The sequence below is a fragment of the Anolis sagrei genome, chromosome 4, assembly GCF_037176765.1.
Source record: "Anolis sagrei isolate rAnoSag1 chromosome 4, rAnoSag1.mat, whole genome shotgun sequence".
NCBI lineage: Eukaryota > Metazoa > Chordata > Lepidosauria > Squamata > Dactyloidae > Anolis > Anolis sagrei.
The window spans coordinates 80,885,555-80,902,563 of NC_090024.1; the positions used below are offsets into that span (position 1 = coordinate 80,885,555).

Consider the following 17,009-nt stretch of genomic DNA (forward strand, 5'->3'; position numbering starts at 1 on the left):
TGGCCATATAGCCTGAAAAAACCTACAACAACCTAGTAATTCCGGCCATGAAAGCCTTCGACAATATATTAATGAAAACTTTTCAATTTTTTTGTGTCTGGATTGACTTGAGAAACTGCAAGTCACTTCTGGTGTGAGAGCATTGGCCGTCTGTAGGGACATTGCCTAGGGGATGCCCGGATGTTTTACTGTTCTGTGTGAGGCTTCTCTCATGTTCCTGCATGAGAAGCTGGAGCTGACAGATGGGAGCTCACCCCACTCTTCGGATTTGAACCGCTGCCCTTTCAGTCAGCAGTTCAGCTGGCACAAGGGTTTAACCCATTGCGAGCACTTGGAGCTTAAGCTTTTAATGAGATATGTTATGTCTCCATATATTTTCTTACTACAATTTATGTATGCATCCGTATCTCTAATAAGGAGTTGGTTTAGCCATTGGTTTGCTAATGAAACTGAATTACTGTGTTGCCAAATGTCTAAAAAGTGTGTCACCAACATGAAATGTTTTGAAAGCTCTGCCCTGGCGTTTTCTTTTTACGACTTCCTTCACATGAAATGGCTGCTCAAAGCAGTGTTCACAAGGCAGCTGTTCTGTGTGTTTATTTGCAGCAGCTTGCCATAGGGAACTGGCCCCTCTTGTGTGGTTTGTGTCGTGGCACTTTTCAGCATTCTTGCCTGTGTTTTATAGCCATATCCCAAAGCTGCAAGACAGCTGTTAATCTGGATGTCTAAGTTGTATGCATGATAAAAGTGGTGCATGAACCGACCAAACTATGGTGGCCATTTCAAGTGAAATGTTCCTTGAAAGTCTAGATGAATATTAATCTTTTGAGTGACTAACACACACAAAAAGCCACCAAGTTGTCAGAAATGTCTGCACACATTCAGTGGGTGTTTATACCTTGAAGTAATACAAAATAAGAGTATGTTTCTGGCTGTTTGACTTTCAAACAATTTTAGATCAGGATGTATGTAATTGGAAGAGTGAAGTAGTTTCCCTCAAATGCAATGATTAAGTCAATTCTATTTTGGAGATCTCCTCCTTTTGACAGTCTGACAAAACTCATCTGCACTAGAATGACATGTACGCTTAACTTCCAGAGTAGTGATGTTTATCTACATGTATAAAATCATTCTTCTGTTATTTTACAGAATGTAAAAGCAGTGGGCTAAGACTTTTGGGCATGACAGTAGCAGAAAAGCCATATTGGTGTACCATGATTATCGTTGAAATGCTACGAGCTTTGTCATATGGCTCGCAGTCACCACAAAGGTGGCGCACTCACATGCTATTTATGCTTTTATTTAATGTTTAAAAGCTAGTTTTCTTTTTCATATCTGAAAAACAGCCCTGCAACCATACAAGATAGTGAATAGATACATTATAAGGATTATTTATGGCTCTGGATTTTTATTTTATTTTTTGCTCTTATGAAGACAGAACAGTGTGTCTGTTGAAATGTGTCCAACTCTTTTGACGTAAATTTCCTAAAGCACTAGAATGCCTTGTCTCTCTTCCCACGTGGTTTATCCAGAAATAGAAGCATATAGGAGGTACCTCCTAATTACATGGCATTCTCCTGTAGTCTCAGGCAAGGACAGACTCGGGGAAAGAGTGGATTAAAAATGTGCTTCCAAAATAAATAATAAATTAGATTATTTTTGATTTCACAAATTTTCAAAAGCCACATTTTTCTCTTACACCATGATTATAAATTGTAATGTTTGATGATTGGGATATAAACAGTAGCTCTTCAGTTATGGTGGAATCCTGTCTCAAAGATGTGCCAGCTGTAGAGGGTTAGAAATAGGCAGAAACCTCTTGTGTTGCCTACGCTGCTCATAACTCTCTTCTGCCAGCTGGCACAATTGCTCTGCTTTCTGAGATAATCTGGCAGAAAATTAAAAGTGGGGGAGGGGATCAGAGAGGAGTGGAGTATGGGAGGAGCCAAGCTATGCCAGATCCAAAGTTCTCCCCATCCAAAGGGCACAATCTCTATGTTGTCATAATACCTCAATCAGAGTAGTCCTCTGATTGAGGACTACTCTGATTTTCATCTACCCTGGGTTGAAAGGAATGTGTGGATTGAATGCAACTTTGATTGGCACAGTACCAGCACAGCTGGTCCTCAGACATTTTTGTGAGTGAGAAACAACTGCCTTAATCTCTAAACTGAATCAGTACCTTTGAAAGATATGTGAAGTAATGCCTACATAAATGAAGAACCTGTTTTGTGCCTTACCTACCAAACGCAGGTGTTGATTTTCACCCGATGAAAGCAAATTGCTATAGTCTTAGAATCATAGAGTTGGAAGAGACCTCGTGGGCCATGCAGTCCAACCCCCTGCCAAAAAGTAGGAAAATCACATTCAAAGCTCCCCCAACAGCCATCCAGCATCTATTTAAAATCTGGTCTATCCTTCTACATAATAATAATAATAATAATAATAATAATAATAATAATTATTATTATTATTATTATTATTATTATTATTTTCATCACCATCTCCTATGAATAATAAATGAACCATTGCACATACTTGTCCTCTCTACCTCTTACACATGAGTGAATGAAAGAGCAGACTTTGCAGTAACCTTAATAATATTCAGGCTCAAAATGAGATACATCTAAAACATGTCACATGGAAAAAGACACTGGTGATTTCAAGGGAGGAAAGAGTAAACTAATAGACCGAAGTTGGAAGGTTGATTAAATCCCCTGTCCATCACAGAGGTTAAGATCTTCTGGGGAGGCCGTGCTCTCAGTCCCACCACCCTTGAAGGTGTGACTGGTGCTCTTTGCATATACTTGAGGCTTATTTTCCACTATTTATTATTATTATTATTATTATTATTATTATTATTATTATTATTATTATTATTATTATTATTATTATTTAAAAAAACTTTCCTCCCTTGAAATCACCAGTGTCTTTTTCCATGTGACATGTTTCAGATGTATCTCATTTTGAGCCTGAATATTATTAAGGTTACTGAAAAGTCTGCTCTTTGCATATACTTGAGGCTTATTTTCCACTATTTAAAAAACTTTCATTCACTCATGTGTAAGAGGTAGAGAGGACAAGTATGTGCAATGGTTCATTTATTATTCATAGAAGACAGTTTTAAACAACATTTTATCTTCATTAATTTAAAAGAGTAACTCTCCAGAGACTCAAGACCAGTGTTTATATATTCAGAAGAACCAAATGATAAAGCTGCTCTTGAACTGTTTCACCTTAGATGTCAAGGAGAGGAATGGGGAATGTTTCATCACAACCTAAGCACCTCTGTAATGGGGCAGGCCACACATGCTTGGTGTTTCCATCTCCATACATCTCTTAGAGAAGCTCAGAAGCCTTCCTTTCATTTTGAATTTACAGTCTAGCTACCATGGTTCCTATGTATGTGCCTTCAGTTTGCCGGTTAACTTATGGCGACCCTATGAATTTCATAGGGTTTTCTTAAACAAGGAATACTAAGAGGAGATTTTGCCAGTCCCTTCCTCTGAAATATAGCCTGTGGTTCTGGTGTTGGTCCGTTTGCTCCTATCCAATACAAACCAGGGCTCATCCTGCTTAGCTTCCATAATCAGATGGGATCTGTTGGGAGTTTTTAGACCATTTAAGTATTCTACTCTTTACTACTTTATGGGAGACAGTAAATGCTCAAGATGCTGACGGGTAGGGATATAAATCTTCATTGTTTGTACAAAGGAGAGTGAAAAATTGCAGGTTTTATCCTTATGGAATGGGATTGCAACTGTAGGGTTTTTTAAAACATATTTTTAATGGTTCCCCCAAATGTAGCTTTAATTGGGATCAGTATTTTTTGCACAAAGAATGTGGTCGGGGGCACAAAATATATTCTTACTTTTTGAAAGTGATAATAAAAAAGTGATTTTCTTTTTTTCTCTTTTTTGCTTCTTTTTTTTGCACAGAGATTTTAAAAAGAGTGCTACCTCGTATATTTTTTTATACTGAATGTGGATGACAGGGGATTTCATTCAGTTCATATTTTTAAGCACTTCCTATTTCCCAGGCGAATATGGCTGTCTTTGAGTTGCACATTTTTTTTACAATTTGACATTATCTGCTGAAAAAAGTGTACAAAAATATGACTGCACAAAATGCAGATTTCACACTAAACATGTGAGAAGAATTGTGCAGCTTTTAAAAGGCACATTTTTGGATTTTATGAACAGATTAATATAAAACAAGATGGAGTAGAGTTGATAGCAGGGACATATGAGATACCTATCCGAAGTTACCTATCCGAACGTATCTCTGCCTATCAGCCCGCCAGGACCCTCAGATCTTCTGGGGAGGCCCTTCTCTCTATCCCGCCTGCTTCACAGGTGCGGCTGGCGGGGACGAGAGACAGGGCCTTTTCTGTGGTGGCCCCCCGGCTGTGGAACGCCCTCCCCATGGAGGTAAGATCAGCCCCCTCGCTGATGGTGTTCCGTAGAAGATTAAAAACCTGGATGTTTGAACGAGCATTCGGTTAAACAGTGCAACCAATGTGATGATTACAGGAATTGGAAAATCGGACGACGAACTGGATCATGATTTTAGTTATGAGATGTATGGTGTTGTTTATTGTTAGATTAATATTATATTTTATGCCTTTGTGGTTTTACATTGTATATTGTTGTTGATTTTATCTTGTTGTAAACCGTGTTGAGTCGCCGGTCAGGCTGAGAAACGGCGGTATACAAGTATAAGAAATAAATAAATAATACTGACATGAACTTGAAATAGATGTGTGTGTATCCATTCCATGCTAAGTAGCATTAACAGCCATTTTGTAGCCTCTCTACAGTTTTTTTAAAAAGTAATTTTAGGCTATACTTCATTTGTAATTGGTATCTTACAGTTTATGATGGATGCCATAGGAACATAATTTAAGTTGAAAGAGCATAGTTGGATTATTGAAATCCTGGTTTGGTTTGGGTTAGTTGTTAAGTCTAAGAAATTTCCTTCTCCAGTTGAATATGAGGGAAAATTCAGGAGAAGCGTTAGATATGGCAGGGTTCATAATGTAATTTTATGGAGGAATGGCATTTTCAGCCTCAATTTCCTTTGAGGTTAGGTCTCTATTTTTAACCCCTTTGAATAGATTTTATTATTACGCTTTCTGCTAGGCTCAGTATTCTCTCTGTAGAGGAATGGGGGAGGTAGTAATTGAAATTTGCTTTTCCACTTGTTTTATTAATGTCGGCCAAACCAAAAGCTCTCCTCTAGACTCTTTCGTGGAGTACAGCTTACCAGTAACCAGAATGTAAACAGCCATAGCAACAAACACAGAGCAAGCGAGACGATGTAATTTATGGGACCAGACGATCTTTTAATACATTGGAAGCAAGCTTTTTGAGTTATATAGCACCTTCCTTCAAGCTTGGATGGTCAGGGGAGATAATAAAAACAGATGCTTTCCTGAGCAGTCCTGTTCTGGAGACACTGTGTTAATTAAATTATGGTTAGGTAATGCTGAGAGAGTTACAAAGTTTCTCCCGAGACAAAGTACTGTATATACTTGCATATAAGCCTAGTTTTTCAGTCCTTTTTTTTTAGGCTGAAAAATTCCCCCATAGAATCAAGGTTATTTATTATTCTACTCTGTTATTAATAATATTATTTTTATTACATTTATTATTTTACTATATTTATTATTATTATTATTATTATTATTACATTTATATTATTTTACTCTATTATTACATTGATTATTTTACTCTATTTTCTATTATCATTACATTTACATTATTTTACTCCATTATTACTGTTATTATTACATTTATTATGTTACTCTCTATTATTATTGGAAGGATATGTAAGCACATTTACATTGAAGAAAGTTAGAATAATGGTTTAATCACAGTTGGGCAGTCTTATTTTAAATTACAGTTTTATATAAATGTTCAAAAACATTTAACCTACCGATGCCTCAATTAAAGTAATGTTATTGGTATCTATTATTATTTTTGAACTAGCCATCCCCTACCACACGTTGCTGTGGCCCACATGGCGGTTCTGTGTGGCAGGTTTGGCCCAATTCTATTGTTGGTGGGGTTCAGAATGCTCTTTGACTGTAGGTGAACTATAAATCCCAGCAACTACAACTCCCAAATGTCAAGATTCTATTTTCCCCAAACTCCACCAGTGTTCCCATTTAGGCATATTGAGTATTCGTATAGAGGTTGGTCCAGATCCATCATTGTTTGAGTCCACAGTGATCTCTGGATGTAGGCGAACTACAACTCCAAAAGGACACTGCCCACCAAACCCTTCCAGTATTTTCTGTTGGTCATGGGAGAACTGTGTGCCAAGTTTGGTTCAATTCCATCGCTGGAGGGGTTCAGAATGCTCTTTGATTGTAGGTGAACTATAAATCCCAGCAACTACAACTCCCAAATGACAAAAACAATTTTTTGAGTGAAGGACATACATTGGGTTGTTAGGTGTCTTGTGTCCAAATTTGGTGTCAATTCATCAAGTGGTTTTTGAGTTCTGTTAATCCCGCAAACGAACATTACATTTTTATTTATATAGATTTACCAATAGATGATGCATTTCCCCCCTCGGCTAATACTTGAGTCAATACATTTTTCCAGTTTTTTTGTGGTAAAATAGATACCTTTGCTTATATTCGGGTCATTTCATAGTTGAGTATATATGGTAGTTAAAAAAGGGTCTGTGTTGTCTGTAGCGATATAATAAAAATATGCTTTTTCTTTATCTCTGGTTACTACTATGGTCTCGTTGAAAGCCTAGAATGGAGCATTGTAATGATAGTAATGTTGATTTTTTTTGGAGTGGGAATGCTCCTTCAGCTATTTCTCAACAAATGTAATGCGAGTATAAATTTGGAGTCGGAAGAGATTTGTTTACTAATTGCAAAGGATACAGCAGCCAACAAGACTCCTTTCTTAACTACATGCATTTCATAGGGCTGATTTTTCAGCATGGCATTCCTCCAGAACAAATATAACTCTTGAAAAAAAAAAGTGCAGCTCAGTCATAATGGTTACCTAAATAACTAGAAGGCCTCAAATTATATGCTTGATTTAGACTTCCCTGGAGTTTGCTAACTGTAAATTTAATCAATGACATTTAAAAAAAATACGCCGTATTAAAGGAAATAGTTAGAAATTAATGTCAAATGTATATGTTGGATCACTAACAAGACCGAAATAACTTTTCAGGATCACTGAAGCTATTTCTAAATATTGTTTTATTACATAGAAAGTGTTTTGGTGTAATGGGCTGCTCTGAAAAATCTTTGCGGTTATTATGTCACTTTTTTAATGTTCCAAAGAAATTTTAATGAGAAGGGAAAAGACTTTATGTATGGTAATTTGATTTCTTTTGTGCTCTTAATCTACCTCACAGTCTTATTAGGCCAGACAAATCAAAACACGGATTTATGCGTTAAGTTTTAAACGTTTTTATTTTGCAGCTCTTTGCTAAAGGAGAGACAGCCAGCCAAGCATATAAATCTTCCTCACAAGGATGAAATTTATATCTTTTTGGAAGCATTTTTTAAACGCATAAAGCCAATATGTGTGACTTTGACTTGGATGGAACCGTAATGTATTGGAATGAATAAATACAGAGTGATAGTTCCTGCTGTGCTCTCCTACCACATAGTTAGAATTGCCATAGTTAGAAGGGAGAAGGACAACGTAATACCTACCTTCATCCTTTTCATTGCAATCCTTGTACTGGGTCCGATTTCCCACATATGCTAAAGAGTATGCATGTGCAGTGGGGGAGACTTATACTTGCTTAGGTTCCCTATCTAAATGGTATGGGGACACCCCATCACAGAGGTGTTCTGAGTAATGCATGGAAACCTAGGGATGTTGTAAAACGAAGGGATTTTAAACTGATTTTATGCCAGTCTGGCTGTGTTTGTCTCCTTCCTGATACGAACTCAGAAATTGCTGCAGTCAGGTAACGTACAGTTGGGTCTCCTGGTGGTGCAATGGGTTAAACCACTGAGCTGCCAAACTTGTATATGTTGGGAGTCATGAAAAATTTGGCAAAAGTAAAAGGTTTTTGAATGTCAACTAGTGGTTGTTTTAGATATGTACACAGATCCGTTAACAAAATCTTGCAGTGTTTACAGTGGGCTCTGCAGAAAATGCTTCAGGCCTGCTGAAATGGGTAGCAGCTGAAAATCTCTGGATAAAAGGAAGTCTGGACGCAATACTCTTTAGTAGCAGTAACGTCATCCTTTGGTACTTTTGTCCTGGATCTTGGCTATTACCTTTGGGATAGACTTCTGGATCCAGACCTTGTTCCTGTAATCCTGTTTTGAACTCTGCTATTTCCCGAAACCTTGCTTTGGACCTTGGTATACCATTAAACCTTGAATCTGAACCCTGGACTGGCTCCCTGGCTTGATGTATGGACCTAAATTCTGGTTTGTACCTTTGGACTTCAGTTTAACTTTGATTATCTGGCTTGATTTTGGAACCCTGTCTATCGTTTTGTACATTTGGAACTTGGGATGTTGATATGTGCTACCTCAGTTATGTGCTAGGAGCCCCCGGTGGCGCAGTGGGTTAAAGCACTGTGCCGGCAGGACTGAAGACCGACAGGTCGCAAGTTCGAATCCGAGGAGAGGCGGATGAGCTCCCTCTATTAGCTCCAGCTCCTCATGCGGGGACATGAGAGAAGCCTCCCACAAGGATGATAAAACATCAAAAATCATCCAGGCGTCCCCTGGGCAATGTCCTTGCAGACGGCCACTTCTCTCACAACAGGAGCGGTTGCTCCTGACACAACAAAACAAAAGCTATGTGCTGTATTTTTCTTCTGTTAGCCAGAACTTGGAAATATTCAATCTATATAAATAAAAATGTAATGTTTGTTTGTGGGATTAACAGAACTCAAAAACTACTGGACAAATTAACACCCAATTTGGCAGCAAAACACATTCTAATTCGATCTATGTCTTTCAAACAAAAAAAAACCCTGATAAAATAAAGGGGAAATAACTTAAAACTCCCCAAAAATAAAAATGCCTTACAGAGCATGCGCAAAAGCTCCTCTCTCCATTGCGCGAGAAGAATGAAGCACCAACCGCTGTAAGGGAAGAGAAGCCTCGCCATGGAGTCCCTTTCCATGCGGGAAGGCAGAGTCCTTTTTCTTTTGGGGAGGGGAGGATTGAGGAAAGGAAAGAGGGAAAGAAGGAGAAGGCCTGGCTCAACAGAGGGGTGGGAGCTTGGCGAGGCAAGCCCCGGCAGCAGCTGGAGCCACCACAGTGGCTCCATGAGGCCCACAAGGCTACCAGGCAACTCTTTCCCCAAGACCAGAGGATTGCAAGGCAAGCCTGACTGCAGGAGCGGCTGCACACTGCCCCCTCCCCCGCCTTTGGGTGAAGGGAGGATGCGAACCATGAGAAGGCCAGCAGCTCTCCCACTTGGGCTCCACATCCCCCCTTTCACTCCCCCCCCCAAAAAAAACCCTTTTAAAAACCCTTACAAACTGTCTCGGGGGAAAAGAGGGGAAAGAAAGGAAAAGAAGAAAGGAAGAAAAGGATTGATGAAGATAAGAAAAGATTATGAATGGAAGGAAAGGTAGAAGGAAAGAAAGAGGAAGGAAGGGAAAGGAGGCAGGGATGGGAGAGGAAAGGAAGGGAAGAAGCAGGGAGGGAGAGAGGGAGGGAGGGAGGGAGGGAGGAAGGAAGGAAGGAAGGAAGGAAGGAAGGAAGGAAGGAAGGAAGGAAGGAAGGAAGGAAGGAAGGAAGGAAGGATTAGAGTCCTAGAGTTGGGAGACACCTGGTGGGCCACCCAGGCCAACCCCATTCTGTGAAGAAGCAGGAAAACCACATTCAAAGCACCCCCAACAGATGGCCACCCAGCCTCTGTTTCAAAGAGGCTTTTTTGGGTGTTTTGTCCAGCATGAATACAACTGAAAAGCCTTGCAGCATCAGTGGCTGCTTCTCGTTACTTTATTTTCCATACCAACTTGCACCTTAACAGCCTGGCTTCTACTAGACAGCAGGAAACTGTAGGGGGCAGGAGTTCCCTAGCCCAGATTGCTTCATGTCTGCAAATCCTCTGTTTTCTGAGGGCCACAGCAACGCGTGGCCGGGTACAGCTAGTGTTTTAGTAAATCTGGTCTTGGCACATCCTGAGTTTGGTTAAACTCTGCCTAGTTATCAGATGAGAACCTCCTGGAAGACAACAGAAAGGGGTTGCAAGTGGAAAAAGTGGAAAAAGCCCTTGCCTAGAGTGCGTGATATTCGTCGACCATCTCCCGTCCAAGCACTAACAAGGGTTGACCCTGCTTAGCTTGCATGATCAGGCTCCTTTGGGTTTTCATTTGGTAATGAAAACATGACACAGCTCCTGTACTTCTCATAGTTGTGTAAAAGAGGGAATTTCAACAACCAGATAATAAGCAACATAACTATGAAAGGTACGGAAGCACATTTCAGTCTACATAACCCTAACTTTAATGGACAGGTTGTTGCCCTTCTCATGGGCTTCCTGTGGGTTAGTTGCTTTGGGAAAGGAGATTTCCAGACTCAGTTGGGCTTTGGCTTGTTCCACAAGGACCATTATTGTGATGCTATCTCCTCCCCAAAATTAGGTCAGCTTAGCTGTGAAAGGAAGTGACCTATGACATGTGGTCTTAATTTATTTCTTTTGGAGGTAATGACCATCACATGCTGTTACTTTCTGGATTAATGTAACAAGTGGCCAGATCCCTGTCTTCTGCAACAAGAATAGGGTTTTTCCATTACAAGGAGGCTTGCCACACTAGTGGAGAAAGTTCTCTCTTAGTCTGTTTTTTTTTTTTAAAAAAAACCCTGATTCCCTCCCATTTTTTCCCTGGAAACTACTTCTGGAAATCTGGGTCTTTACACTTCTGGGATGCTTCCTGGAGTGTTGTTACACTTGCGGAGAAGCCACACACATTCCAGGTGGCTTGCATTTTGTTTAAAGGAAGGAACAATAGAGGTCATTTCTGGGAGTAGGGGCAAGGTGACCATCTGCAGCCCGTGTCAGGTTCAGAGGCTGTGGGAGACCTACTCAGCAGGAAAAGTAACAAAAAACACAACAAACTTCTGATAGTGAATGACCAAATGCATTAAAGATTTCACATAATATATATCACATGCTAACTAATTAACTTTAGGGGAAAAACAACTGTACTGTGTAAATAAAACAATAAACTGACTCTTGAAATTGTGGGCTTGAATGAGTGCAGTGTTGTCATTTTAATGTGAGTTCAATGAAAGCATTATTTTGGTTGGAGGCAAGTCATTTTGCCATGTGTTTTTATACTTTTTATCTCACTTGGAGGGCAAACGTGTGATAAAATTGGCTGTGATGATCTATAATACCACTTTTAGCCTATAAAGCCCTACATGGCTCAGATCCAGGTTGTTTGAAGGTATGTATTTTCCCATAGGAATCTGCACAGCTAGATGTTCTACAATACCACTTTTAACCTATAAAGCCCTACATGGCTTAGATCCAGGTTTTCTGAAGGTATATATTCTCCCATAGGAATCTGCACAAGGTTTGCAACGTTTAGAAAAGGGCTTTATTTCCATCCTACTACTGTTATAGGTACATCTGGTATGAACAAGGAAGATAGCTCTTCTTCATGGCTGCTTCCCGATTTTGGACTTCCTTTCCTAGAATGCATATGCTGATTCCTTTCTTGTTTTTCTTCTCATGGCTTTTTATTTGTCTGTCTGGTTTGTGGACATTATGAGGCCTTCAGTGATGCCCTATGTTGTTCATATTAGTTGTTTTTTAATGATATAGTTTTAAACTTATATTCAATTTGATTTGCAGTCTACTTTGTATGTCTTGCATATCCGCAAGGGAAGCAAAACAGTGCATAATAACAAACTTTATTGAAATGAATTAGTTTTGGTCCGATAATACCATAGTGTCATGCAAAAGGACCTAGAAAATCCTAGAGAGCACATACCATATTTTGTTGGACAAGAGTACAGGTACAGAGAGGGTTCATACTATATTTTTAAACTTAATATGCTTTTAGTGATTGCAGGTTTTATGTGTATCTGTTTTAATTGGTATAAGGACCCTTGAATACTAGATTTGGGGAAAAAGGTAGGAATGCAACAAAAATAGAGAATTTGCATGATCTCCTAATGCATTCCCTTGATTGTGATGTGAGCCCAGTTAGTCACAAATTTGCTTCTGACTGTGTGTTTGGCAGCATGTTTAGTATGCAACTACCAGAGGACATGGCTGATGTGCATGTAGCTAATGTTATTCAGTGTAGCTGAGGACACACACTCCCTGCACACTCTTTCAGTGTGTAAGGTAGGTTGAGTGAATGAACCCAGCCACTCTTTGTGAGCGAAGTTTCATTGTAGATATGACCACAGTGTCACTACTTCCTGCTGCTATGTTAGGAGTTAAACAGAGTGGTGGAGGAAAAGCTATTAATAATGAAAACGGTAAAGGAGAAGATCTGCTTTTATAAGGCATATTGAAGAGCGTTACGGAGCTGTGGGGCAATAGAGACTATTTTCCAAGATATAATATAAATTATTGTAGGAATTAGGTTTTTAAAAAAAATCAAATATTAAACCTGTTGTATATTACTTTCTGAGACCTTTGGTACAGCTATTTGTGTAGCAGATTTTGTATTTTCGTAAACATTTTGTGGCTTTAAAGTGACATAATGAACAGTTTTTCAGCATTTCTTTACTAGAAGAAAGTCTTGCACCTTTACTAATTTATTTATTTATTTATTTATTTATTTATTTATTTACTATCTTTATATCCCGCCATTCTGGACCCCAAAGAGGACTCAAGACGACTTATAGATAGGCAACAATTCAATGCCAAAGCATATTTTGTGAATGATGGTGATCTTTTGTTTATGCAATGGTTAGGGTTGCTCCTCAGCTGATTTGCTTTCTACCCTAATTATTTTAATAAACTATTATTGAAGCAAAGAGACTGACAGACTCATAGTAAAAAAAATCCCATAGTGCCTTAAACATTAACAAATTATTACAGAATGGGCTTCCCTCCAATTTCCATACACATTCTAGCTGTGTAGTATTTCAAATGTAAACGTATAGGACACATGGCTGAGGGTGGGATTATAGATAGTGAGGTTGAAGGGGAAATTAAATACAAAAAGTACAGGCAATAACATGATTGCAGCTTAAAAATAAAATGTTAACTTTGTCTTTTATCCTAACTGAAGCAACTAAATCCATTTTTAAAAACCAGATATACCATCGCAATTCCAATTTAATGTACTTTTCTCATATTTCAAATGAAAGAGACTGTTGTATAGTGGTTTGAGTCTTGATCTATAACTCTTGAGACTAGACTTCTAATCCCCGCTTGGCCATAGAAACCCAGGTGGTGACCCTAGGCATATATGCTGTCAAGATGCCTGACATCTTAGGGCAACATCTTGAATTTCATAGGGAATTTTTAGGCAAGAAATACTCAAAAGTAGTTTGCCAATTCCTTCCTCTAAAATACAGTGTATGCTTGCAATGTTGGAGTACAGATATCAGGAAACGTTTTCTGGCATAGTCTTCTTTGTAGAGTTTTCAGGACTCTATCTTAACTGGACTTTTTTTCTACAAAAAGTATCCTGAAAGAATGAATGAAAAATTTCTGCTGTGGTATATTTATCTCCTGTTAACATCAGTATCGACACAGATACAAGTCTTTACCACATTTGAGGTATTCTCAATCCTCATCAGTTCAGATGTGCAATGTTTCATGGGTGTTTCTAAACTATCTTAAAGAGTCCATTTTGTTTTAAATTCGAAACACCAAGAATTGATAATACTTTGTTTCATTAATCTGCTCATTTGTGCCAATGAGAACACTTCTGAGGCTATTCCCTCCATCATTTTATGGCTATCAGGAGGAAACTTGCTACACTTGTAGCAACCAGGGAAGCCCCCCCCCCCCAAGTTTCAGAATATTTCACTCTTCCATTGATTTTTGGGAATTATAAAATATGAAAAATATTTTTTTTACATAAAAACTTTGGAAGACACAATTTTTCCAAAGTTTCAGAAAGATTCACACATCAACTGATTTTTAGGGATTTTAAAAAAACATTCAGCACCATTGCTGAGTCACTCTCTAAAACAGTGATTCTTAACCTGTGGGCAGACCACTAGTGAGCCGCGAGAACAAAAATCTGGTCCATGAGCCTCCTTCCTCTTTATTTTTTATTTTATTTTATTTCCGCTCCTTTCGTGCTGCCTGACACTCCTACCTGTCGCTGACCATGGCGTATGTTCTGTATCAGCAACTAGAACTGATGTGAACTATCCAAAGTAATTTTCTGAATCAGCACCCCAAACCAAATCTAAAGTTGACCAAAAACTTATTCGTAACCCTTTTGATACTAATGTTGGAGAGTGGTCCCTGGTCAAAGTGGTCCCTGGTCAAAGAATGTTTGGAAACCACTGCTCTAAAATGAATCCTAGTAAATTGACCCCCGCCCCTCCACAAACACACACACACAATGATCCTAATAGGCTCTTAAGATATGGTGGGCTGCCTGCTGCTGGTTGGCTGGCTATGATTTCTAGACTGGTAGCTGCATGCAAGAGCATTGAGAATAGATAAAAAAATGAGCTCCTGATACCTCCATTGTTTTTCAGAATGACAAGAGGAGGCAACATGGCTGCTGGCTCCTGCTGAGATAGAGAAAAATCAGGAGCCAGAACTCTACTTCCTCTCTTCTTCACTCCCTCAGTTTTGATAGGCTGAGGAGAGCATGTGATGGAGCTAGTTTGGCTGCATCTCCCATGAGAGTTTGCTTGCGCTCAAAAACAAGCTGACACATAAAGACATGTGAAAACAAACAAACTTCTTCCAAAATTTTCAGAGATCGGTGTTTTGATTAGTATATATTGGGTGGGGACGACGGCTCTGGGTTTGTAAGTTGCATCATAAGTACAAGTTTGCCAAAATACTTATGGTTTACCACCCGTGTCCGAATTTTTGCACAACTCAAGTCTGAAACAAGCCAGATAATGCACTGCAGCTGATCGGAGCAATCAGGGCTCGGAGCAGAGTAATCCTACATGGACATGGACATGTACATTAGCACATCTTGGTGGACTGGTTAAGATTTAAAAAACTGCACTTTCCAGCAGTTCTATAGCCATGAATACTGTGGTTCCTAGGTTGAATTCTGATCCACAGTCAGCCCTGAACCAGTCCCTGGGGTGTTTGTGTAGGTGCTGCACAGGTTTTGTTTTAATCCACTTCCAAACTGAATTATAGTGTCTTTGTAGAACCTCCCAAAGATGTCTCGAATATGAAATAACACAGGGGAAGATGGCAGAATTACACCAATTATTTATTTATTTGTTATAATTGCCTTTTATTGTTAGAGAGTGTAGTGTACACTCTCTTTTTTACCCCATTTCACTATCATAGCAACCTTGTGAGGGAGATCAATAGTCTAGTTCACTACCTGTAATGGGAATCATATGTCTTCCATGTGATATTACACAACAAGTCTTAGCAGCCTTAGGTAGTACAGCTAGTTGTGGGGAGTGCTGGGAATTGCAGCTCAACAACACTGGGAAGGCCAGAAGATTCCCACTCATGGTTTACGGCCATTACATTACACTGACTCCTGAGTGATGCTTGGACTAGATAAATTTAAGCTTGTGTGGGAAAATAGGTTGAAATTCAAGAACACACGCATATTGATAAGGCAGGCGGGATGGTTCATCTCCTTGCACCCATATCCCTTTTATTCATATTTAATGTTTAACTAAACCCAGAGACCCCTGCCTTATGTGTGATTAAGCAGGCCCAAACAGCAAACACACCTGCTTCCATCATGTCTAGTTTGTCCCTGAGATCTGTGGTCCATTAAAGCCTATTAGCTCAAAGCCTTTAGGACATTTCTGAATCCCCAACTTGCTTTCTTTCGCTTTATCTTGAGTTTTATTTTGTGGAAATGTTTTAGCTGCAGTTACTTAAAATGACTTGGGAGACTGAGTGTTTTTATTATTGCTTCCATTGTATTGATTTTTGCTCTTTGATTATTGTATTGAATTTTATTAAGCAAGCTGCCTTGCCAGTTCATGACAACTTAAAGAAAATGTGTTTTGGAAATATAGTCAGAGTATATTAGTGTATCCGCCCAGCCTTCTCTTTTCTTTTTCTTTTTCCTTTCTTTGTAATCATGCTTCTAAAATCCAATACTTTTAAGAAAATCAAAGCCTTATTGTTTCACTGTTAAAATAAAGCTTCCTTTTAAAAAAATGAATAAAATTTAAAGAGAGTGGTGTGTGAGAAAGGTTTCAATTGAAATCTCAGCTTTGTAATGTAGATTGCAGAAAAGACAACAGGGGAAAAAGTGAAATAGTTTAAGCTGTGTATCTGGTCTCTGAAAGTATTATTTAAACATCTTGATCAGGCTACATTTTGTACAATTACATCTTTGAAATCAATAGTAGTGGAGTCTTTTCTGAGTATTTGTATCTTGTCGGGCCTCTTGTTTTACCATTTTTTCTCATGCTTATCCCTTTGTCTTTCTTAATTGCAGGACTCCTTAGTAATGGACAGTCGAAAGGATTACGACAAGGTGCTGAACATCTGGAGAATGAGAAGGATGATGCATCACAAGTGTCCTCAACTAGCAATGACGTTAGTTCTTCAGATTTTGAAGAAGGGCCATCAAGAAAAAGGTCAGATTCTCCTAAATCCCAGTAATAAATCCCAATACATAAATCAATATAGTGAATGATGCCATCCATGGTTTTTTTGTGTGTCAGGAATGACTTGAGAAACTGCAAGTTGCTTCTGGTGTGAGAGAATTGGCTGTCTGCAAGGACATTGCCCAGGGGATGCCTGGATATTTTGATGTTTTACCATCCTTGTGGGAGGTTTCTCTCATGTCCTCACATGGGGAGCTGGAGCTGACACAGGGAGCTCATCCACATTCCATGCTAAAAGTATCCAAGCAATGCAGAGAAATCCATTGTATGGTGTATGTTAAGA

At 39.0% G+C, this 17,009-nt stretch overlaps 1 protein-coding gene across 1 annotated transcript in view; it reads left to right on the top strand.

Annotated features, from left to right (window-relative positions):
• JARID2 (jumonji and AT-rich interaction domain containing 2) overlaps positions 1 to 17,009 on the top strand; it is a 257,357-nt gene that overhangs the window by 150,464 nt on the left and 89,884 nt on the right. Inside the window, exon 3 of the mRNA XM_060774854.2 lies at positions 16,555 to 16,696. Coding sequence (XP_060630837.2) covers positions 16,555 to 16,696 — 142 coding nt within the window. The remainder of the gene's footprint in view (positions 1 to 16,554; positions 16,697 to 17,009) is intronic.